We start from the raw sequence: 24,945 nt of genomic DNA on the forward strand, positions 1-24,945 counted from the left end.
AGTACTATGGTGACAAAGAGAGAAAAGATTACAAAATATATAAAGCAGCAGTTGTTCAAGGTGTTTTGTGCTTCATGTAATTGTAAAATGACCCATTTAATTGATGCAGTATAAGTAATATTTCTCTAAAATTCAAAACTAGGCAGCTTGAAATACTGGGCAGCCAAAACTGGGCTTGTGAGTCCCACGCGAGATTTAACTTTGCATCTGGAGCCACTAGCCTGATTTTGATGCAACAAAATGTATTAAGTTGAACTTTCTTCTTTTTTTTTGTTTTCCTAAGAAAATTCCCATTCATAAGCTCAGAGGACTGACAGAATTTATACTAATATTCAAGTTTCCAAATTACAAATAAACATGCATTTTAGGAAAAAAAGTTACCATTTTCTTAAGAATTGTGAAGTAGATGAGAATTCCACACTAAATCATAGGCTACTTTGTTAATATTTACTCTATCTTTGCTAAGCCAAAGTATATCTATTATAATTGGCCCATGGCAAAAGTAATATAGAATTCATTCAGAAAATGGATATAAAATAGCAAATCCACCATGAAATCTTACAGGCAAAACCAAAGCAAAATAATCCATCACAGTAGATAAACAACAATATAAGATGATATTCACAATTTTCTGGTAATTTAAGTCTGGTTTGGAGACATTAATACCAAAGCTATTATTCTAAAACAAATGTTTTCTAATGTGAGTGTTTTAGTAGTCATATTAACAGGTTTTATTTCAGAATAAAAGAAAATTAAAAAAATGAAAAAGGCCATGTCTTTGAAAATTGGATGATGATCCTACATTCAGAGTGAAGTATACTGCTTAGATAGATTTCCTAATAAAGAGCTTTTTATAACAGAATTATATATATACATACATGCGTATATATACATATATAAATACATATGAGAAAGGTGGATGAATTAGTTTCACTGGAAATTTATCATACTACATACTTTAGTTTGAGACTATAATAACTATTTTTATGAGGATCTATTCAGAATATCCAATATTAATTTGGGCCCAATAGCAGATCGTTGAGCAAATGATCAAAAGTAATGAGTAACTGTAATTTTTGCCACGTAATTGTTGGGTAATTATCTTTCTAGCCAAGTTTATGTTAGGTATCTACATTCATGAATTTGTTTAGATGAAGGGCTCAGTAAATGAACAACATGTAATACTTGTACTTCTATTGACAGTAATACATAACACTGAATAATTTTTTTTTAATCTTTGGATGTGATAATCTTCCTCAACAAAAGCTGGTTTGATCTTCCCCATGCTGCTGCACTTATGTAGTGAAAGACAGTGAAGCCTGCGAGAGTTAAACAAATGAAGAAATCTGGGGAAAGGTGAAAAGGAAAACAGGGAAAAAGAGACCACTGCAGATAAGATTATTACTCGAGAAAAGTAAATACATGGACCCATCTATAAACCCTGCAAATAATGTCTGATCTTTAAACTTGTGAAAAAGCGTTTTCTGAATGCTGAAAAGAACTGAAGACTGTCTGATTCCTCTAAACAAACCCAGCAGCACATTCCTGCTGTGGCTCTGGTCTGAAGGCTCATCTCCAAGAAAGCCTCAATGCAAGCCTCACTCTCCAAGCATAATCCATGCACATATAATGATTTACCCCATGATTTGAGGCTTCACAGGAATCTGTTGAATATATCACTACTTACAATAGATAACATGAAACATTTGCAACAAGTGGAAATTACTTGAATTAGCCTGACAATAAAACTGACTACTACATCTAAAAAGCATTTCAATTTGCCTCCGAGAGGAAATTCAGTGTAACAACACAGTTTAGACAATTCTGTACATACTTCTTGCCTATAAAGTTGAATGTAAAAATGTTCCAAATGGCTCATTAGTTTCTACATGTATGTTATCACATTAAAAAAGCAAAACAGGCAAGTTCATTTTTAAGTAAACAAACACCCTGCAAACATGGTTAATCTATGTGACTGTCATCATTATGTTTCCCAAACACTGAACTAAAATACCTTTTCAAACTTCTTTCAGCTATAAACTAAACAGAAATTCTCATTCTCTTCCATGTTTTTTTAATAAATTCCTATATATCTGAAAACAATGCCTACTAGGAGAGACCAAGTGTTCCCTGAAGAGTGTAGACACTGCATGTATTTCAGGGAGACACGTGCATGTGTCATGCACCTAGGATTGGAGATTTTCACTATCCTTGCTATACTTGGATATTGTACCAAGTTCACCAGAATGTTATGTAAGAAGACCTGAGACTGCATATATACATATCCAAAATCTATAAGCATAGGAATGTAAATCATAGCATATGCAACTCCCAAACAGTAGGAACATATGTCTAGTAATTTAATGGCTACTGAAATAGATAAATTCTGAGTTACAGAAATAGTAGGGCATACATGTAAATTTATAGTTTTCTAGTAAAGATCTCTGTGCTTCATGCATGAAACAAACATCAGAATACTCTAGGACAAAACCCCAAGAACTGCTAGTCTAGATAGCTGCTATTACTGTCAATGCAGTGCAGAGTTTAACCAGAAAAAAACACTAGATGTGTCAGTTATTTTGAGTTATCTCCCTTCCCCACTACTATCAGTCATGCTTCTACTGAACACTTGAAAATTAGGAAAACAAACAAACACACTTTTAAACTTTTATCGAGGTTCAGGCTGACAATATACCTTTCTTGATCAGACAAATACTGACTATCCATGTCTCTGGATCTGTAATCAGCTGGAGTTCTGGAGGCATCATGGTGTCTAGTTGGAGAACGTGATCTTCTCATTTGATGAATTTCATCTAAACTCCTGGAAGGTAAAAACATGTATGAAAATCTTGGGTTTTGTTTTGTTTTTTTTCCATAATAACACTGCTCAGTGCATGATAGCACAAGTTGGTTGAAGGAAGTTTTTAATCATTAAATTGTTAATACATGTCTTCTAAAAAAATACTGCACCCTAAAATTAAGAAAAACCCACCTCCAAGCATAGAAAAGCAGCCATTTATACCATATTTAGAAGTATGTGCCTGTTTCTGTGTACACTGACAGATGAAGTAATGGCACTTTCAAAGTCTGCAGTTAAAGAAAAACTGAAATAACAAACAAATGGATAATATTTCACATGAAATTAAGTTTTACATATTTGTAAATTTTGAAATTTACAGATTTTGAAAGGGCTGACAACTTTTTGCGGGTATCTCCAAGCATTCTTTAAGAAATTCTGGGAGAGGATATGGCAACGTGCAGTAGATTTTATCAATTTCAAACTGTTATACAAAAGGGGTTTTGTATAAATGCAGGTACGCTCTGACCTCCATAATAGTAATTTAAAGGTCTATTCACATGGAAAAGAACAAGAAAAGAAACTACTGCTTGAAGGGCAGATTCTTCCTTTGGTTTGATAGCTGACATTGGAATGAGAAGCATTAGTTTTCAAAGTATAAAATTAAAGGATGGGTGGAATTGACTACAAAACATTTCATTTGTGCATCATGCTTGTAGATAGAAAGATACAAAAAGAAAATAAACAATTGTTTGCAAAAGCAGAATGAGGAGCTCTCATTCTCTCCACTATTAAAAAAAAAGTCAGTGCCACAGTCTGTTTTATGTACAGCCAAACTTTTCTATTTCTTAAGGATGCATTCTGAGAAATACAACAGCAAGTGATTTGATGGGTAGTGAAATAGCTTTATCCACAAAAACTGAGGTAGAAGAGGGGGATGCATTCAGGGACTTACGAAGCCCACAAAATTTCAGTTCAAAAGAGCAGTATATATGGCACGGAGGATGGAAAAGAAAAAAAGCAAGATCATCAGGATTTTCAACTGGGAAGAGAAGACGGTTTTCCACAATACACCATTATTTTGAAACATCACAGATGTCTGGTATAAAATGATCAGTGATGGAACTCCAAGAAACACCCCACAGACACAGAAATGATGGATAAGCACAGGACTGTAGCACAGAATTTTGAATACAAAATTCAACTAGAAGGATAGATTTTCAAATTATTTTTAAATGACCACAGCTAGTGGGCAGTAATGTTGCTAGTGCAACACTTCAAGCTTTTGAGTAATTCAAGAACAAAGCTTCCTAGAAATTGGAGAAAGGGAAGCTGGTAAAAACTGACTGATTTTTAGGGTTCCATGAGAGATTGCAAGGGAAGCCTATTGCCCTGCACAATAAAAAGCAAAATCAATTATGTCAAGTTTTCTGCTTAAACAGCCTGTACAAACTTTCAAAGAAAGCAAAAAGCATCCAAACAAAAAGCTCAAAAAGGATCCTCCTACTAATAGGTTGTCTAGCAAGAGAAAAGTTAATAAAGACAAATTACACAAACTTGAAACCACCCAATATTTCATTAACTTCTGATGCCTACCTCTGTAATGGCACATTTGGTAAACGTGAACGGGTCCTGCCCTGATCGTCACCACGGTGAGGAGATACAGATCGTGAACGATGATGTGTTGTTCTTTGCTGTTCTGGCACAGTTAGTGTTGTAGATTTGCTTTCTCTAGTACTAGATCTATAACCAACTGGTAAGAGGGCAACAACAGGAAATTAGAAAATAAAAGTCTGGGTTTGAAAAGAAGTCAGATGGTTAGTCCTTCCAGAAACGCACACCTAAACGCTTACACATCTTTTAAGTCGTTATTTAGCTGTTTTACACCCTGATGTATCATGCAGCCAGAATAAGCTACTAGTATTACCTTTAAATGTCTACATGTACAGAGAAACTGAGATGATTTTTATTATGTACTGGAAGATGTGAGGGAGAGGACTGAAATAGTTTTCTGACTTGGTGAAGAGTACTTTGAACAACTTGTATTTCAAAACTGTCATAGAAAAAAATTGAAAGGAATCCAAGCAATGTAGGTTTACCTCATCTAACAAATGGAGAAGGCATGCTTGTGTTCAACATAACAGACTCATCCACAACTGCTCATATATAAAGCATCTTTCTGACTCTTCTTTCAATTAAAAACAAAGATATTCTCCTACTGAACCTGGCCAAAGCCACCTACTTAAAATAATTATGAGCATTTAGAGTATATTGCACAGAATAATGGGTGTTGCACACTCTACAGATATTTTTTTCAAAATGCTATGAATGAGCTCCAAAATTTCTCAGAGTTCATCTTTACATAGGATTAAAATAAAAAATCAGCAGAATATTAGTACATTTTGAAGTGTTGCTGTTACCATGCCTTTTCCCATGTAGCACACTGTTACACACTTTGAATCCCATCCTAAAGCAGCAAATTAAGCTCAGTAAGACGAACAGCTTTCAAAAAGTGCCTGCTGTCTTTCCAAAAGAGCATAAGGAGATTTGCTCAGACTGAGTTGCTCACTTCTGCACATTCAAATTAGATTACAAGAATCCCTTAAGAGAAAATCCCCTAACGACATAAATGGTCATCCCTTAAATCACCCCTTAATGACTTCAAAAATTGTTGTTTAGATTCAAAAATAGTAATTTTGCTGCTTCTCTGAATATGTCTAACATTAAATTCCTGCAATGCATTAACTTGTTCATCTAAAACGCCAGCCTGCATCAGAAATGTTCTCTCCATCAGGAAAAGGCTACGATTTAGTCAGTTGTTATATGGATGAAGTAAATAAATTGCACTTTTAAATAATCTTCTTATAGTTTCAAGTTTGGATTTTTCATATTTTGTATAATTCTTGTAAGGAGGTCTTATCTGAACTTCTACCAAATTGTTATGGCCTTCTTCAAAATATGGCCCATATAGACAGTCTATATTAGGCTTGGTCATGTATTCAATGACAATAACCTGTTTAGCTGCATGCCTGAGCCCTGATCACAAACATCAACGAAGTATTCATGCTTTTTTTCCCAAATAATACATCAGTTTACTAATGTATTCTAATGGACATGTAACTTATCTGAATGCATTGCCATTACCAAACATGGAGAAAAACACTTCGTTAGAAGAGTGATAAGCAATCCTAAAATAAGAATATCTTCCATGATAGAACAGATTCATCTTAGTAATGCAACAACGTGAAGAGGGATCTACCAGATGAAGCATTTTATCATCAAAGGAATTTAAGACTGTTTTCCCTGATTATACAGTTTATAATATCACAGCCTCCAGAACTGCGTCCACCTTTTATACTGAACAAACTAGCCAAGTTACCCAAAGGTAACGGAAGAGTACCTTGATGCTGTAGTACCCTACAGTAGCTTTCAGCCTTACACCAGCTTTCCAGCAACTTCAGTAAATTAAAAGAAAAAAAAAAAAAGGCTTCTATAAGTTCTTGTCTTAAATATTTACCATTAGAGATATGATAGCAAGGCAGATAGGAAGGAGACAATGTTGACAAAAAGATGATTACACTTCTAATAAGAACATAGCATGTAGCTCAGAAACAAACATCAGGGACAATAATGTTGAGTGCATGTGTGGTCTGTTCTCAAACAACACTGAGTTAAACATGCCAAATAAAAATAATGAATGTAATTTCATATTTAAAATGTGACATTATTCAAGTTTAGGGGGGGTACTGGTTATTGTTTGAAAACTAGAAAGAACATGGAGAAAAAACTTTGGAGAGAGCTCAATTGTAGCTATAAAAGAGCTCATTAGTAACTAAAAAAAAGGCAAATGCTTGACACTTGAAGAGCATTTTTAATAGCAAAGCTGTACTGAGTACTGATTGCAAAATAGGGCTGTAAAAGTTGAAGGCACGCATGAAATTATCTACTGAGGTTTATCAACCTTTTATTCAAAGAAGGGATTTCCGAATGTACACTTTCTCATGTATGAAAGACCTTGCAGAAAACGCCTGTTTTTTTGTAAGAGGAATTAAAAAGACTACACATGACAAAAACTGAATGTGTCCACTTTCCCAGGATGACTAAATCTAACCTGTATGTGCTAAAAGGTATTTCATTTTCCAAACAAGCTTGTTTTAGATAAAATCCCGTCATCTGTATCAGAAGGAGCACTAGCTTACATTTGTTTAACACTAAAGTAAAAGATATCTAAAATTCTTTTCCAAGTTTTAGGCAACTGTAATGAAATGCATACAATTAAAATATATATAGTAAAAAAAAATCAGTTTAAAATATATTTCCAGAGTATCTCTATTCTGCCTAAAAAATACACCTAGCATTACTCTGTAAACTTAAAAAAATCACATTCTGTATACACAAAGCTTACAGAAGAGAGTAACAGCAATTCACATTTATTCTAAGTATTAGCTCAAGTATTGTCAAGTTGGTCAAATAACATCCATACTTCCTTAGTGACCACGACAGTGACAGCAACCATAACATTTCCTTGTATCTTCAAATACAAAGGCTTTATGCTCTCCAGAGCGAGCAGAGAATTTTTTTGCATGGACCAGCATGACAGCAGCAACCAAGCTTATGGTCATTTATGCAGAAGTTTCTCAGATGCTCATGGGAAACTGTCAGGTGTGACATGAAATGGAAGCTGGATGAATGATGAAAATGGTTGACACCAGAACTTTTAATTATTTTACGACAATACATACAACAAAAAGGCATTGTGTTGATGTCACACTGCTGCTACAGGAGGAACGTTAAGTACGGTGCAACCATTTATACAGATTACATATGATAGAATAATATATTGTTATGAAGAGTATAGCATAAGCAATGCAGCTCATTAAAAACACCCTATAGGATACTGCCAACTGTACAGCAGATCTTTTTCTTTTTTATTAAGAAAGTTACTGAAGTTTTGGTTAAAAAGATAGGCCTTGAAATGTGTTTGGTTTTTATTAAATCCTTTACTGATACTCTACCGACCCTTCCTATATACTTGGCATAGTTGAGGCCACATCTGAAGTACTGGGCTCTCCAGTACAGTACATAAAGTTAACGGTGCAAGTCCAGCTCGGGATCACAAAGATAATTAAGAGACCGGAGTATCTCTCGTATGAGAAGAGGCTACGAGATTTATAATAATATTTTCTTCATGTAAACAGATGTGAGCATACCAAAAAAAGGAGTAAAAAAATATATTCTGTTAAATCTGGGCTTCAAATTAAAGTTTCAGCTGTTGATACAAACTTCTTTTACAAAAAGTTCTATAAGCTGATTTTTAAAAATTATATATACATCACCTAAAGATACTAATAATAAGAGAGTACAATTAAATGAAAGATAAGACACATTTGTAATACAATAAGGGAAAAATACTTTTCTTTAAATATTCTTGAAGTTATCAAAGTGCCATTATTTTTGAAGTAGCAGTCTTCTATTGAGAAGCAGTGATTCTTTGCAGCTGCCAAAACCTCTAGGCACAGAGTTTTCTCTGATATTATTAAATGCTAATACTGCATTTGCCTTAGCAATTGGTAAAACTTTTGAAATTATAATTTTAAGGATTTAATGCTTGTTAAGTTAGACAAAATATTTTCATCATTCCTTTTCTTAGCTCATGATGGTGATCAAGTGAACTTCTGTGCTTCCACATTAAGAAGTTATGTGCCTATATTTTGGAAAATGAGCAATAATCTTTGCAAAAATCTTGAGATATTAAGAAGGCAAAATAACTTATCTTCTGAATATTTCAAGAAAAAAAGAATAAAACAACAACTGTAAATATATACCTTTAGTAAAGACAGAGCTTATTCATCATACATAACCACCACAGTGGGTAGCAATGGCAAGTAAGTGGTTAAGTGTAGGAACAGGGGCTTTAAAGGGAAACAAAGAGTCACATGTTGTAAAAACATGGGATTCTTACTTCTGTTAAGAAGTAATATCTTAATCCTGGACTAATCTAGTTGAAGCCAAAAGAGACCATGCCGAAATGGTCTGCTTTGTCATCCTTCATTGTGGGTAAATATGGATATTCATAATTCCCTACCACACATACCATGCAGGTGAATGTATGGGAAATCTGGACCAAATAAGAGCTGCAGTGCACTCTGGTGAGGTCCATGTACTGGGGGGGCAGGAGAAGAGAAGAGGTAAACACCCTGCAACACAATAAGGAACTTCCATGCAACTTAGTTTTAAGAGAGACTGTTGGATGGAGAAGATACTGCAATATTCTTTCAGTGCAAATGAAGGTAGCAGTCCAAAATCTTGGAAGATTTTGCAATGTGGTAAGTAAGGAAGGCTGGACAGGAGGGTAGAAATACATATCTGAACTTGGTGTCCAGGGATATTTGTTAATCTGTGCCTAAGATTCTTGAGCAATTCAGTAGATGGTGGGACTGGCAATCTTCTGCAGCTCTCACTGCAAAATGTATTTCATACGCTGTCTAGACTGTCACACATTTGTGGCTGGTGACTGAAATTTTCTTTGCCCCTCTGTGCCTCAAGTTTAACACTCATTAAAGAATTCAGGCTGCATATGCTAACAAACCCCCCACACTTCTTTGTATACCCACTTCACACAGGAGTCACAAACAAGCACTCCAGTTAAGACTGCCAAACAAATGTATCCATTAAACTCAGACAAATTTGTGCTTGGTCAGGTCAGCTGCCAGATTGTTTCTGATCCGGTAGACTTCAGGAGAAGTGTCCTCACCATCACTTTGAGTTTAGAGTTCAGTTTAGAGACTCTCAGCTCATATAAATCCTATTGATACAGATTAAATATTGCTGTTTTTTACAGTGATCTCTGAAATTCAGAGTATGGGCTCATGCGTTTTTCAAAGCCACATCTGAGCATGCACAGTCCCAAGAAATTTCCGTAAGAATCAGTTACTTAAGTGCTGACCCAGTGAATAGAGTCCAGTGCCTTCAGCTGAACAATTTTGAAAGTTTTCTGTCAGATGGAAAATTATTTCAAATGGATGTCCTGAAGAACTGGCAGCTGAAAAAAAAGCCCTGATTCTTAATACAGCCTACTGAAACCTTATGTGTAAGTAAATCTATAGAGATACGCCAGTATCCACACTGCCAACTAAAAAAAAAGAAAATAATAAACAGGAAAAAACATTTAGAACCTATGATTTATTTTTATTATAAATATTCAGTCTCTCACCTGATGCAAAACCATCAAGAATAATCACTTCATTAAAGCAAATATCATTACTAGACATATCAGAACAAATTTCCCTCTTAGCTACTCAGGTGGTAAGTGTATTAAAGTAAGGAAAGAACCCAATCAAAATCAATGGAAGGAGAATTTGGCTCAGTAAACATCAAAATGATATTGTGTTAATAAAATACATTATTTATTTGTATGGTTACAAAATGAGTAATTAAATTGTCAGATCGATGATTCTACGATTCTACAATTCTATGATCATTTTAAACATAGATCAGGAAGATAGAAAGCTTTCTAAATCCCTCCATGATTTGATTTAGTGATTTTCATCAGGAAAACTGATTTAGTGCTGGCAATAACATAGTGACTCTTCAGTTAGTTTGGGGCAATTGGGAAACATACTCATTTGACTTGTGGCAACAGTCAAATAGAATGCGATACCCAAAATTATCCTCAAGATTTTCAGTATGTAAGGAATGCTGAACTGAAAATCAAACCATGATAGCCTATACAAGTATATATTCATGAATATTTAGGGTAATGACAGTTCATGAAGGCTATGAAACTAGAAAAGATAGCCATGCTCCATGCATCTTAATCTACAGCCATGCATTCGCAATAAAGTCCATGGGAGATTGCACTATATGTTAGTTTCAAGCAAAATGCAAAATAAAAAAAAATAATAAAAAAACCCCCAAAACTTGCAATAAACACTGAAATCTTAATTTTTATTCCAAAATTATTTAAAAATTTAATTTATATTTTTAATAAGGCTTCAAACATTACGCACCATTGTGGTTTAAGCACAAACAATTTGAACCATCCAGTGGTTCATGTATGAAGAATGATACCTAAAAACGTATAAATGAATGGATAGAAGAATCTTTAAATTAGCCATGATTTATGACACATACCATGGATTAATCAGGAGAACTTTTTTTTCATAATGCACTCTCCAAAACAAGTATCCTCAATATTCCAAAATGTTATAAAGAAATAAAAACAAACAAGCAAAAAATAATAAGAAGAAAGCAGGACCATGCTGTTCACCCACGCACCTGGAGGAACAACTCCAATACCATCATCAACATCATAATCTGAGATGTCACTATCACTGATTGGCCGAGATCCTGCACAACAGTAAGGTAAACAAATACCTGAACATCTGGTTGTGTTATAAAATGTAAAAATATGTTCATTTAATGTACTAATGAAATTAAAAGATGATTTTTAAGTCTAAACAATAGAGAACTAAATTGCAGTGACAGACAATTCACGAGATAGCTGAGCCAATTTAATATCTTACAGCTGCTGCAACCTCCTTTTCCCTTCTCTTCCCCTCATGTCCACAGTAATCCTCTCCTATGATATTTTACCTCATCAAACCTACAGAAAGTTAACTCTAAGAAAGAAGAAAAAAACCCCAAACCTTTTGTGCTATTTCAGGGAGCAAGCTGAATCAGCTTGCTGAACAGGAAAGGAGAGGTGGCAGCAGATGGTGAGAGAGAGGTAGAGAAAACAGCACTGCCAGCTTTTAGGAAAGTTCAAATGCCTCATGAAAACTAATCTTTAATTTGCTCTCTCTATACATATCCTCATGTAGCAATTACAGCATTATCACATTTTTATAATTCATTCCTGAATGTGCATCAATTTTCTATGCATTGGCTGGAATGAGTAACTTTCATGTTTAAGAAAAATCACAAAAATAGCTTGGAAATTTATTTTGAGATACTTCCCTACATCCAACACATTTCTAAATAAACCTTTTAAATGACCAGAGAAGCTACAATATTCAAATATTTCAATATATTCATTATATTAATACGCCTCACACAAACCTGAAATCAGATTCATTGAAACAACTGTACCTCCCAAATACACATATTTCTATTTGCTGCAAAAGTACACTTCTCATTGTATAACAAGAAAATTGGAAGTTGAGACTAGCTTTATGAAGAAAAGTATATCTAAGCCTCAGAAGTTTTTGAGGACTTTTTTTATTTTAATAAAGAACTTTTAACTATTAAAAAAGTATCCAATAATGATGGAAGCAAACATTTGAAAAATTCTCTTTTGCTAGTGAAAACCAAATCAATTCCGGCAGGTTTCACATACTTGAAAGTTATGCATCACAGGTGAAAGGCTGCCATGTCATAATGTCAAAATTTGCATCCCTTTGCTGCCACATATTTTCATTATGTTTAAAAATGATTAAATAGTATTTTTATCTTGCATAGGAAAGCATTTTCAATTTAAAATTTAAGAGAGATGAATGGAATTTGGACATACTTTGTAATTTTTTGCTAGTGCTTTCTCCACCATGAATATGTCTTCTTGGCATGAAAGGTGATGGCTGAGGCAGAGGTAGTGAAGATTCATCATGTGTCTGTAGCTTATACCAATGTGGTTCATCATCTAAAAGGGCTGTCTCCAGCTCTATAAGAATCTAATAGAAAAATTAGCAGGGTTTAATTTTACCTTCAGGGCACACACACACAAACACATATTTAAAATATATATGCATATGTATTCAAAACCAAACAACAAACTCAGGACTAATGTGATTGTATGTATCACCTCTCCAAGAAATTCACTCTCTTCTTCTTGTATTCTTGGCTGATCCCATACAGTTATTTCAAGCATTCGTTCTCTAAAATCTCTACGATGCACATGTGAGTAGAGAAAAGTTTGGTTCCATTTTGGCTCTAGACTTTTCTTTACTGTTTTGGTCCTCCTTTTACTCTTATCACTGAAACATAAATATTTGTTGTGAATTGTTTGTAGAGATAAAACACAAAATGCCATCTACTCATTAGGACTTACTGTTTTCATTCTTTCTGATCTGATAACACTTAAAAAAGTATTTGCTGTACAATGGTTTGCATTCATCTAAAGTCCACAAAGTTAGTTTGATACTGGCTAGAATGCTTCAAGTGCCATTTTTGTTATAATTAATCTAACTATAACAAATTATAAAAAGGAAATCTTTACTTCATAAGCATTCATTTAAAAGTAGATTCAATACATAGCAAATTACAACTTAATTTTCTAAACTGAAATACTACCACCTTCTGTCTGGAAGAAAATACATTTTCACGTAGGGATTCCTAGGGCGTCCATCTACTCTTGGTGGCAAATCTGTTGCTTGCAGAACATTTACTATTAACTGATGTCCCACTTTGTCGTACCACAGTTTAACCTACAAGAATCAAGTTACCAGAAAACACTACTGAAAACAGAGAAAAAACAGAGTTTTCAGAATGCATCACATTAACCGCAATGTAAAAATAACCACTGTTTTCTCCAAGAGACAATGAGATATATGTTATTTCAAATCCCTTATTAAGTTAGAAAAGAGGGCGGTATATATCAAAGACTTTTGTATTTACCACAGCTGAATAAAAAGGTGGTGCCTGATTATACTTATATTGTTTGTTGTACTCCCTGCATAATCTTGAATCTGTGAGTGCATTTAAACCAGCATGTTTTTTAGCTTTTCATGTCAAAAGCTGCATTCACATAGAAAGCTCTGGCTGCAGCTAAACTCGACACGTAGTTGAAATCTACTCTGATTTGTTACCTTGCAAATATTCTTATGAAAACTATAATATACAGCTAAATAATTTCTTAAGAGAATCATAATGCCACGAAATTATTGAGCCTGCTCTGTACTTAGAAATTACCATGATCAATATAAAAAAATGTGAGAACATACAAAACAATGTCTAAACACAGTACAATTAATAAGCCCAGTTTCAATTAGAGTTACAGACAGTTCCAGAAGGTAATGTGTATCTGAATTAAAATGCAAAACTCAATAGTGTAACTCTTAAGAAATACACAGCTCTTTAAATGCTCCCATAAAGAAGATAAAGTCAAACTATGTTTATTATCTGTGGATTACTGGGCATGTACAGAAGAGTCACCATTTTCAATGCAGAGGGTACAGGATGACAAGTTATAAGGCACTTTTATGGGATGCTCTCAATGTAAATTCCTGTGCTCTTTGTTGTATTAAGTCAACAGTTCTATACCTTTGCTGTGCTTACAGTGATGGCTTGTGAGTGTGTACAAAGGGTCGTAAAAAACATTTGAAAGATTTAAGTCTTTACTAAAAACAGATGTTTCTTTTGATCTCCCAACAGACCTTGGGCATATGGATAACTGAGGGACCAGCACTTCACAGGTTTTCATTAACAACTCAGGAAAAATAAAATATGCTCACAGAAAGCTGCCCTGGTAGGACTTGTGGTGCATCCCGTAGGGTTCCAGGGCTGGTCGGAGATATAACAGAAATAGAAGGCCTTTCCATCTTCTGAGATTCAAAAGAACTTGAACCTAGAAGCACATGAGAAAAACATGAACTTCCTATTAAAAATTTTGAAGCTAATTTGGAAAACTTAGGAATTACCTTTTCTTTGAATTGTGTAAAGTTTGTATTTATACATGGTATAACTGGATTATTATACAGAAAGATTTTAAACTGATGCTGATAGCATGGAGATGATGACTGTTTGGATACTCTTACCCCAGATTAAACCTGCATTTTTTGTTTAATTTAAATAACATATACAAAATGTTCTCCTCATAGAGCAGTGTCAAACCATACCAAGTATTAAATAAAATAGTGTCCTCTGAGAGAATTATACATCACCTCCACAAAACCAAACTATTCTATGATCTTATGATTTAAAGTCTTTGATGAATAAACCCACATCTGTTGTATGGATTGTACTCCTCATAGCATCTGAAATTGCAACTCCCAAGGAACTGGCACACAGGAAGGTATGCAGGATGTGCATCTGGCATGAAGAATGCTGTGGTGCCTGATGGACTAGCTCTCCAGCAGCAAAACAGAGACCTCACTGATGAGATGAGCTTGTGACAGGTGTAACAGCACTCAGTGGTCCCACAGGACCCTGTCCCAGGGAAGATTTCTGGTTTCATCTCTGACAAGGTTCAGATGAGAAAGGACTGGGAGCCATTGCACTCACACGTTCTACCCAACACTGCTCAAATGGCATAGTTAAAAATAAAACCTTTATTTTGAAGTTCACCTAAGCAACATCTTCTTGTTAAGAAAAACAGAAACAAGAATGTTGGATTTACATTGGATGGTGCAAGAGGTGAAATCCTGACACCATTTTGTACCTCTGGCAATCCCTTATATCTTTTTTCTCTCAAGTTACGGCAAGTAAATGACCAGTTTGGGTCATAGCATGTGTACCACTATGGTACTAACAACACAAAATATAGAACATGACATTAAAGTCCTGCTGATGTTTGCAGTCTGGGTAGCTTTAATCAAATCTATACTGTTTTGTATTTAATACACAAGAGCAAAACCCACTGAATTTTGTCATACAAAAACCTTGCAGCCAATGCAGTTTCCCACCGCTCACCTTTAAGAAAATTCATAGCTGAAACAAGACCATGCTTAGTGAAAGGAACGAGGTGTGTACTCACTAGACTCTAACGGGGGGTGAGAAGTCTCGGGAATCCGTGGAATATCACTAAAATGCGAATATACACATAGTAATTAGAAACAACAGAGAAGCTTTCTGCTGTGACAAATACGTTTCTGAGACACTTTTTTAGAAATACGGAGCTGTATCTGTTCTATTGGGTTATAAGGAAAGAAAGAGGACATATTTTCCACTAGTATTCTTGAAAATCTTACTAATGCAAACTACTTTCAAGTTAATGAACAAGCAGACATAACAATATGAACACTACAATGTTAATATTGCAGATGGATTCCACAGTATTTTTACAATAAACAGAACAATAAAGGTAAAGAGTTCTTAGGGAGAAAAAGGTGGCAAAAGGTAGTACAGCTACAGACATTCAACTATTTTTTGGAGCCAAAAAAAGCCAAAAAATAAGACATAGATTAACTCACTAGTAATTTTTATATAAACATCTCAGGGAGTTCAGGGAATGAAACTTGCGAAAATGTCTTATAATAATAAAAAGAAAAAGCAAACAGCATTAGCAACGTTAAGCAAAAAGGAAAGGCAAACAGTGTTAGCAATGTTAAATAAGCAAAAGAATAATGCAATTGTTCAAAGGCTAATAATTCAAAATCAAACAATGGGTATGCACATTTTTCAACATTCACATATCCAGGACATAAACAGGTATAAGCACAATCAAACTGAGCAGTTCCACACACATCTATCAAAATTTTGCCATCAGCAAATTTATTCTTTCATCAAAATGTCAATGATGCTAGCTCCTGGCTTTCTTCTGTTCTCAGCAATCATTGAAAATACATTGCAAGAGCAAGAAAACAACTGTTATTGTACAAATGTTAGCAAAGCAGCAGAGCAGGAAAACGGAAACAAAGCTCTTCAGTGAACTACATGTAAATATTTTCAGCTACACAAAATAATTCAAAATTAGACCTACAATAACAATTCTGAAGAACATTTACAAGATTTTAAGTCTAAAACTGAGCATTTTGAAGGTCTTCAGACACTTCTCAGGTAAGAGAAACACTATCTTACTGACCTGGAAGTCAATAAAACTGACTCCTAGGTAAATAAAAGTCACTTATGAAAAAGAAAGACATACTTAAGCCAGGAAAGGAATTTAAGTGACCAATTAGTTAGCTTTCCATGTCCTGCAATTTAAACTTCTGGGGCCTGTGTATTAAAAAAGCCTATCTCAGCTTTAAGTTAATGTCTCATATCAGCTTACATCTCACATCACTAAACAAGAATGTGCTTGTCTTTGCCTTGACTTTGCAATTCAAGAGTAATGTGGTTTCCTCAAACTCATGGAAATACAACTGCATTATGCTTTCTTGCTATGGCACTGTACTACTTTACAAACATATAAACAGATTAATGGCCTGTTGCATGGCAGGGCTGCCGTGCAGACTTCTTCCTCTTAACATTTTCTCTCTTTCCAGGACAAAATTTCCAAGGCAATTCTCAGCAGTCTGAAACATCTACTTACCAAATTCAAATAGATTCAATACAAGATCAAGTTTGTAATGTTTTCTTGCACTAGAAAGAGCAGTCACCTGCAGTATAGCATTGCTCAAAATAAGTAACATCATATTTAGGATGTCTAGTGAGGGCTCATATGTGCAAGGTGTGTTTCAACATAAGAAGTGCAACCTACAGTGTCAAGTTGCATAATCCCTGGGTGGGCGAAGAAAGACACTTCCGTATTGCCAACAATATGGTAGAGAAAAAAGCTAAAAAAAAAAAAAGAAGCCTCAAATATTAGTTATTTTTAATACTTGTGCACAGTTCTGGTGTCCTCAACATAAAAAGGACATGGAGCTGTTGGAACAAGTCCAGAGAAGGGCTTATGAGGATGATCAGGGGACTGGAGCACCTCCCGTATAAAGACAGGCTGAGAAAGTTGGGGCTGTTCAGCCTGGAGAAGAGAAGGCTGCGTGGAGACCTCATAGCAGCCTTACAGTATCTGAGGGGGGCCTACAAGGGTGATGGGGATGGACTCTTAGTTAGGGATTGTAGTGATAGGACAAGGGGTAACAGGTTAAAACTTAAACAGGGGAAGTTTAGATCGGATATAAGGAGGAAGTTCTTTACTGTAAGGGTGGTGAGGCACTGGAATAGGTTGCCCAGGGAAATTCTAAATGCTCCATCCCTGGTGGTGCTCAAGGCCAGGTTGGAGCCTTGGGTGACATGGTTTAGTGTGAGGTGTCCCTGCCCACGGCAGGGGGGTTGGAACTAGATGATCTTAAGGTCCTTTCCAACCCTAACTATCAGATCTTTCTTAAGACTTTACTCATCAGACAGGAAAGAACTGAAAGTACAACTTTTTTTACTATAGTTATCTGAACTCCTCAAAATTTTTATGAAGAACTGACAGGAACAGTGGAAGCTAGAACATAAATTCTGAGTCCGGACAAAAAGCATGGTTTGCAATAGAAATGTTATTTGAAATCTTTAAAAATTTATGGTAAAATTGACAGGTTTTTTCTGTCCCTGATACATATATGATATATATTATTTAGATATATTTTACATCTGTATTTATATCCATATATAATGCACGCACGTATACATATATATGTGTGCATATATACAGAATCATAGAATAGTTAGGGTTGGAAAGGACCTTAAGATCATCTAGGTCCAACCCCCCTGCCATATATATACACACACAAACTATTGCTAGGAAATCTCTTCCCTAATGTGCTTTATCTTGTTTAAGTACAGCTCCACACCAAATTGCAAGACACAAAAATAAAAGAAATAAATTAAGTTTATATGCAATATAGTTCTGATCACCAAACTCGTGGCTGAGTTTTCTAATGAGCTCTGTAATAGTTCTGCTTTCTGCTATTGACTTCAAAATGTACATGAAGTTATGCTTCTGTCTATATGTGAATTTCTTACAAATTCAATAATCGAATTTACATAATAATTTCTTAAATATTACATGAACACAAGAAACTATAATCTAAAACTTGTTATGGAAAAAAAATTGTTTTATCTATCCTGCCTTTATTTTTGGATTGCAGAAAATATTCTGACACTATGTTTTACAAAAACGCTTTTCAGAAGAAATAGTAGCTCATGACTTAAAATATTCAAAACTAGACTAGTCAATGTGAAAGGTAATAATAAAGTAGGAAGTTGAACAACCTCTTATTGAGAAGAGTAATAAAATTTTCTTCCCCTTTTGAAGCAATGTGAATGTCTGAAAAGTAATGTCAGACACACATCCGGTAAAGAGCTGCCAACATTAAACTGTCTTTCTCTGCCTCGGAAGACAAAGGTATTTTGGGATCTTATGTTATGTAACACAAGATTATCTTATATCTGATCCTTTCACACCTCAGTGCATAATTTACATAATGGTTTAATTTAACCAAAATATTCCTTAGGTTGAGACTACTCTGTACAGAAATATGGCTTGTGTGGATCACTTTTGTAAAACACAGGAACAGTTATAATTTCTCTGAGGGCTACAGTCAAAAGCTTGATCACTGAAGACAAACCAAATTCAAATGTAGTTGTAACCCACACTTTTTGAGGTTGCTCTAGTGACAGAAGTATCATCCTCTACACCCTACAGAGTTTCCAAGAGTTTCTAAGTGCCTGTCCCCAGAGCTCATCCTACTTCCAAAGCCATTCTTTCCCGTTATCCCAACCTGCAGATCAACCTGAAGTCTGCATTAATTACATTACTTGAGCGACTCGCTGAAATACAGTACTGTAGCAGAACTTGAATAGAGAAGCTGAATCACACAAGAAAAACAGCAACTTTTGCAGTATTATCTGTGGAAATCCAAGCAAAGGTAGCTAGCATCTAACAAAAAAAAACCCCAGAGACAAATTAAAAAAGCATTTTCTTTACCTGCACTGTCCCATAGAGCTCACCCAAGCACACAAGAGATGGTAAGCTGGTTACTATGCCACGTTTCTCCTCCAGAAAACAGTGCCAGAGGATTTTCTATGCTCTCCTATGTTAACCACCTCTCACATTGTATGCATATTCAGAGGTAAATCCTTCCCTCATATTTAGATAGCCAACCCATTAATTCTACTTTTTATAGGTTTCTTCTCTACCTTGCAGTGCAATCATTAGCATTAGAGTCAATTAGTTTTTATGAAGTCGCCACAGTACTATTGTGGTTATATTGTTTGTTGTTACGCCTTCAACTGCTAATAGTGTTACATGTTTCATATTGTTCTCTAATAAACATCCTACAATTATCCATTTCTCAAAATTACATTTACTGGTAGACACAGAAATCCAAATTTACAAGACTGAGCAAATTGTTTAGACATCAATTTTGTAACTGGCAGTCTAATCTGTGGACAGTCTAATTTACAGGTTTACTATCCTCCCATTATTCACTTAAGCCAAACTGCGTCATATTTGGGCTTTTTAGACCTAATATGGAAGGACTTTTTAAATCAAGACCATTAAAAGTGCTGGTACATTACTTGCATTATTAATACTGAGAGATGAAAACACTTAAATTATGCAGACAAAATACCATTTTTCAAGTCTTTTGGGAACCTATTTCCTCACAAGAAGTTTAGGTGTGATGGATTACCACTTATTACTATATCAGGCAGCTTCAATTTTGCTGAGTCAGCACCTGAAGTTGATGCAAACTTTTGACATACTAGATTTGTTGGATTAAATAAAATATCGTGTTATGAATTTGAAAAAAATCACATAGTGCGGATAACAAGACAAGGAGAAGCTAAAGGGTGGGAAAAAAAGTAATCTGCTAATGCAAGGAATATATTCCACAAAATGTAACCAATTTACATGGGCTGTAATTATTTTTTTTTTTAAGAGAAAAAAATAAGAAAATCCTGTGCACTATGTTCTGTTTTGTTAATTAATATCAGGATTTCCCTCTTTGTATGGTGTCTGATATTTTTTTCTTTTAAGATGACAGACATGTAAATCCTGATGTGATACAAAACCACAGGACTTTGACTCGTTACTGCTGGAAAAAGGAAGCATCCCTCAGAAGAAGCCTCAAACAAACGAATGAAAAAAAAAAAAATCAAGACACAAGTCTACCAGAATAGCGCTATTATAGTATGTAAAAGACTCCATGCCATTTTTATCTGAAAATAAAACCACAATCTGATATGCTTCATTTTTGCCTGTGTCTGGAAAAAATACACATGGGTCATCCAAAGCAAAACTTTACATTTTATTGGTATTACTTGCTACTTCTGGGTGCACTTCTTTAGTGCAAAATTCACAGATCAGATTCAGAAACATTATTTGATTTTGAATGCACTTTTGAACATTCTGTGCCTTGGTTTACAGCATTTTCTCTTGATTTTTCTTCAAGAATATGTCAGTCAAATGTGGTCACTTTGTACTTAATTTTTTTGAAGCTATTAGACTTATTAAATTCATAAACTAAGATAATTCAATTGGTTTAATAATGAACTTATCTTAAAAACTGAAGGATATATGACATATGAAAATATACTGATAACTGTTAATATATCTACAGCTTATTATTTAAAATACTAATCTAGCTCCTTCCTTTTACAGCAGCTGTAGAAATCAATATTCAGGCTTTCTTCAACTGAGACATGGCATTCAAGTGAGTTCCAATATCAACATACTTATTTTCTGCTGATTTAAACATAAAAACTAAACTTATAAAAACCTCCTAATGACACTTTAATTAAAAAAAAAAAAAGGACTGAATTGGCAATCTACATTCAGGAATGTCTCCTAATTCATCATCAAAATAAAGTTTCTAGTCCCCCACAGTCTCCATCTGAATGGCAATTTTAGCCTTTAAAAACCACTATTATTGCATCAAGCTTTTGTTTTCTATTAGAAGGTGAAACTCATAACTGGAATTAGCATCAAATGTTAATTTTATTTAAGTACTTTTAATAGTGATTGCCATCAAAAAAGGCAGAACTTACTTGCAAAGTATAGCTAAACTTGCACAGTAAAAAAAAATTAAAAGCTGGTATGTAATAAAGGTGAAAGAAGAATGATTTAGTCAGAAAGAAAATTAACATTGTTTTTCTTTCTAAAACTGAAAAAGTATCATATTTGAGGCAGATAAAAATCATAATTAGGTTGAAAACTAACAAATTCAAAATGAAATAATCATGCATTCATAAGGAGGAAACAGTTTACTATATACCTGCAGGGCAATAGTATGAGTCACTTATTTGTTAATCACGTGACTCTGTTTCTGCAAATAAATGTGAATTTACAATGTATGATTCATATTCAGTCCTGTAAGACTTATCTCAGAACAGTTCCAACAGAGTCGTGTTTGGGGAAGGAGTGTAGATCATCAGTGACAAATGCAGGGCCAACTTCACTAATTTAACTAACGCAAACAGATTTTATGATCTTTCAAAAACTTATTTGGGAAATCAAGAATACAAGAATTGTTATCACAAAACCCTAAACTCAGATTAATAATAAATAAAAATAAAGGTTATAAACATAAAATGGTAATGCTAATTTTTAATGAAACTTTCTGTTTCCACTTTTGATATTGATGATAGTACCATCTAAGGCTAAATACAATCTTTTCTATTAAGAGCTTTGGTTTTCCTATTTTTGTCAGTTTGCTGATGCCTCCTTCTACTCATGAATACTTGTATAAGTTATTCTTAATTAAGCGAAAAGCCTGAAAAACAGTTTTTCTCATGCACAGGTCCACTTGGTCCACCAATTCTCCTTTGCCACTTGGCAAAAATCTTTAGTTAGTACTTAGACCATACAGAAAACAACATTTATAGTTATAAATAACACTGCAAAGATCCAAGATTGTAAATGGCAGTGAAGAAATGGAATAAACAATGTCAATAACAGAAAGTGAATCATACTTCATTATTAAGAAATAAAGAATAATTAATTCACAAATAGTCCCATTAGTAGAAGTAATAACTGTGCTGAAGAAGCAAGTCTTTAGCCTTACCCAATAGGCCTTGAAACAATAATTTCAACTTGAGGTTCTGATTTTGATTCTAAAATAATGTTGTAAACTTCTTCATTTGTAGCTCCAGGCAAGGGTTTACCATTCCATTCTAGAACTTCATCTCCTTGAATTTAAAGAGAAGTTTATCTCATTTTCATATTCTTTTACAAAGAATTGCAAAACATTTGTGGAATCTATATAACCAAGTAACATTGCCCAAAATTAATTTGTGCTGAAACACAAAAAAAGTTTTTAAGACATTATGAAGGTTCCTTTCTCAGAACACAGCTACAATCGGTACACACAAAACACATTAAAGAAACCACTTGTACAAACGTACTAAGTATTTCCAAAATAATGAACATGTCATTGTGCTATGAAATGGAAGAGTCTTTTTAAAAGATCCTTTATTAACTAGTGGTAATAAACTTTGAAATCAGGTTAATCTTCAAAAATGAAAAAAAAAGTAACACTCAATACCTACTTTTAAGCCCTTAAAAATCAGGACATTTTATTACAATTTATATACTGTGTGTTTTGATTTGTCTACATGAAGAACAGTCTTCACTGTCAGTGTCAAACTAACCAAAAATAAAAGCAAGGAGGAAAAGGAGTAAGTCACTACTTCTTGAGGATTTTAGAGGGGAGGGGATGGGGGAAAACATGATGCGAAAGTTACCTTTCTTTTTCCAGCTTGGTATTTCTGGAATTTAAATAGTAAATACTTCAAAATGTATTTTGGCCCTAATATAAAATGGTGAAAAACTTGAAGTATAGTTTCTAAAGAAAGATCAGTACATACAATTAAACTGCAGGAAGCATAGGGGAAGTTTACACTCACACCCCATCATATGCAGCAGTCAAAACTTTACAAACACTATCTAATGACACAAACAACTTTCTTCACTATCAACATACAAGCAATGTTTTTATGTTTATCAGGTTCAGTCAGGAACAACCCTTCAGCTGCTGGCTCTGCTCCTTTTTGAGATCTAAGCCGAATGATCAAACACATGCTTGTTAATAAGCCAAGAAAAACTATCCTAACTGAAGTCCTATCTATCAAAAGATGTGGCTTCAATTTCTCTTTATGCTCAGAAATTGTTAGTCTTTTTTCCCAAACAGTCTATATTTTGGTATTTTAAGAAAGGACTCCACTCTTCCACAGTGGAAAGAGTATTCCACTAACTTTCAAACCAATCTGGCATTATTTAAGACATGAGGGCTTGCTGATGACAGGCTTAGTAAATTATTGCTGACCCAGGTTTAATTTTCTAGTATGTTGTTTAGCTGAAATGGTTTTAAATATTTTGTATATTCATGTTATGCTGGGGGTGGGGACAGGACAGGGGGACAGGAATTAGATATTGCCTAGGAACTTCATTTAAAATTTATACAACTTAGTGAAAACACACACAGTTTCTTCTGTCATTCTGACTGTATTTTAATGCTAACAACTGTTATAAACTAACGTGTTGATTTTCCCTAAAATAACATCTGTTTCCTTGAGAGATAATTGGCTTAATCTGGAGAAGCATACCAGGCATTAAGTGGAACAAGATGTGACCAGCTTTGCAGCACTCACAACTTAATAGCAAAAACCAACAGGGACATATGCTAAATTTCTAGCAATAAAAATCTAAACCTAACTTACACAGCAATTTATCTGTCATATTTTGAAGATGACAGAATACCTGAAACATGATTGAGAAGCCTGAAGAGAAACATGGAAGGTGTCTGTATTGCTATTTTAGGAGACTTTTTACTTTTTAGAGTCAGTTGGAAATCAAACAGGTGGAAAATAAAAATTGCCAAGATGATTAAACATAAGATCATCATAGTCAAAATGCTAAACTAACAGAAGTGGCTCCAATTACTCTTACTGAAAACTAAATCCTAATGGGGACTTGAGTGAAATGTCGTTTCTGCTAGTTCTAACCAGATCACCATCCATCTTTTGCTCGCTTGTCCAACTTTTGATCTTTTTGACCCTTTCAAATTGTCTCTTTCATCTGAGATGCTGATTGTAAGGCTTAAATTCTGATTTCTGCTCTCAGTAACAGGCATGGAAACAGGAAAACAACGTCCAGACACTCAAAACTTTGACATGTAAACTCCAACTGGACATGTCCAGTTTGTCAGTATTTCTCTTGTAGTAGAGGAACCCAAATTGGACACAGTACTCCAGATACAGCCTCATAAGCACTGAATAGAGAACAACCACCACTTCTCTCAAGCTGCTGACCACAATACTGCTAATACAGACTTGTACATGATTGGTGTTTGCTGCAAGGGTGTTTTGCTGACTCATGTTCAACTTACTGTCCTGCAGCATCTCCAGATGCTTTTCTGAAAAGCTGTTTTCTAGACAATTGGCTCCTAGTGCTTACTGTTGCACTGGGCTATTCTGCTCCTGATGCAAGGCTTCATATTTGCCTTTGTTAAAATTTATAAGGTTTATACAATTACTCAAGGATTTATCAACTAGCCAAATTTTGGCGG

At 34.6% G+C, this 24,945-nt stretch overlaps 1 protein-coding gene across 24 annotated transcripts in view; it reads right to left on the bottom strand.

Moving 5' to 3' along the window:
* Window positions 1–24,945, bottom strand: part of RIMS1 (regulating synaptic membrane exocytosis 1) — a 303,442-nt gene that overhangs the window by 99,934 nt on the left and 178,563 nt on the right. For all 24 annotated transcript variants that reach the window (XM_061460482.1, XM_061460480.1, XM_061460507.1 and 21 more), the window contains 9 exons: window positions 22,444–22,567; window positions 15,486–15,532; window positions 14,245–14,357; window positions 13,088–13,218; window positions 12,597–12,768; window positions 12,309–12,465; window positions 11,075–11,146; window positions 4,394–4,550; window positions 2,696–2,821 (listed from right to left, as the gene is read on the bottom strand). In XM_061460482.1, the coding sequence (XP_061316466.1) occupies window positions 2,696–2,821; window positions 4,394–4,550; window positions 11,075–11,146; window positions 12,309–12,465; window positions 12,597–12,768; window positions 13,088–13,218; window positions 14,245–14,357; window positions 15,486–15,532; window positions 22,444–22,567 (1,099 nt within the window). The remainder of the gene's footprint in view (window positions 1–2,695; window positions 2,822–4,393; window positions 4,551–11,074; window positions 11,147–12,308; window positions 12,466–12,596; window positions 12,769–13,087; window positions 13,219–14,244; window positions 14,358–15,485; window positions 15,533–22,443; window positions 22,568–24,945) is intronic.

This window comes from Pezoporus flaviventris, unplaced genomic scaffold, assembly GCF_033815535.1.
Source record: "Pezoporus flaviventris isolate CSIRO_AGI_PZ_B2104156 unplaced genomic scaffold, CSIRO_AGI_Pfla_v1 ptg000031l, whole genome shotgun sequence".
NCBI lineage: Eukaryota > Metazoa > Chordata > Aves > Psittaciformes > Psittacidae > Pezoporus > Pezoporus flaviventris.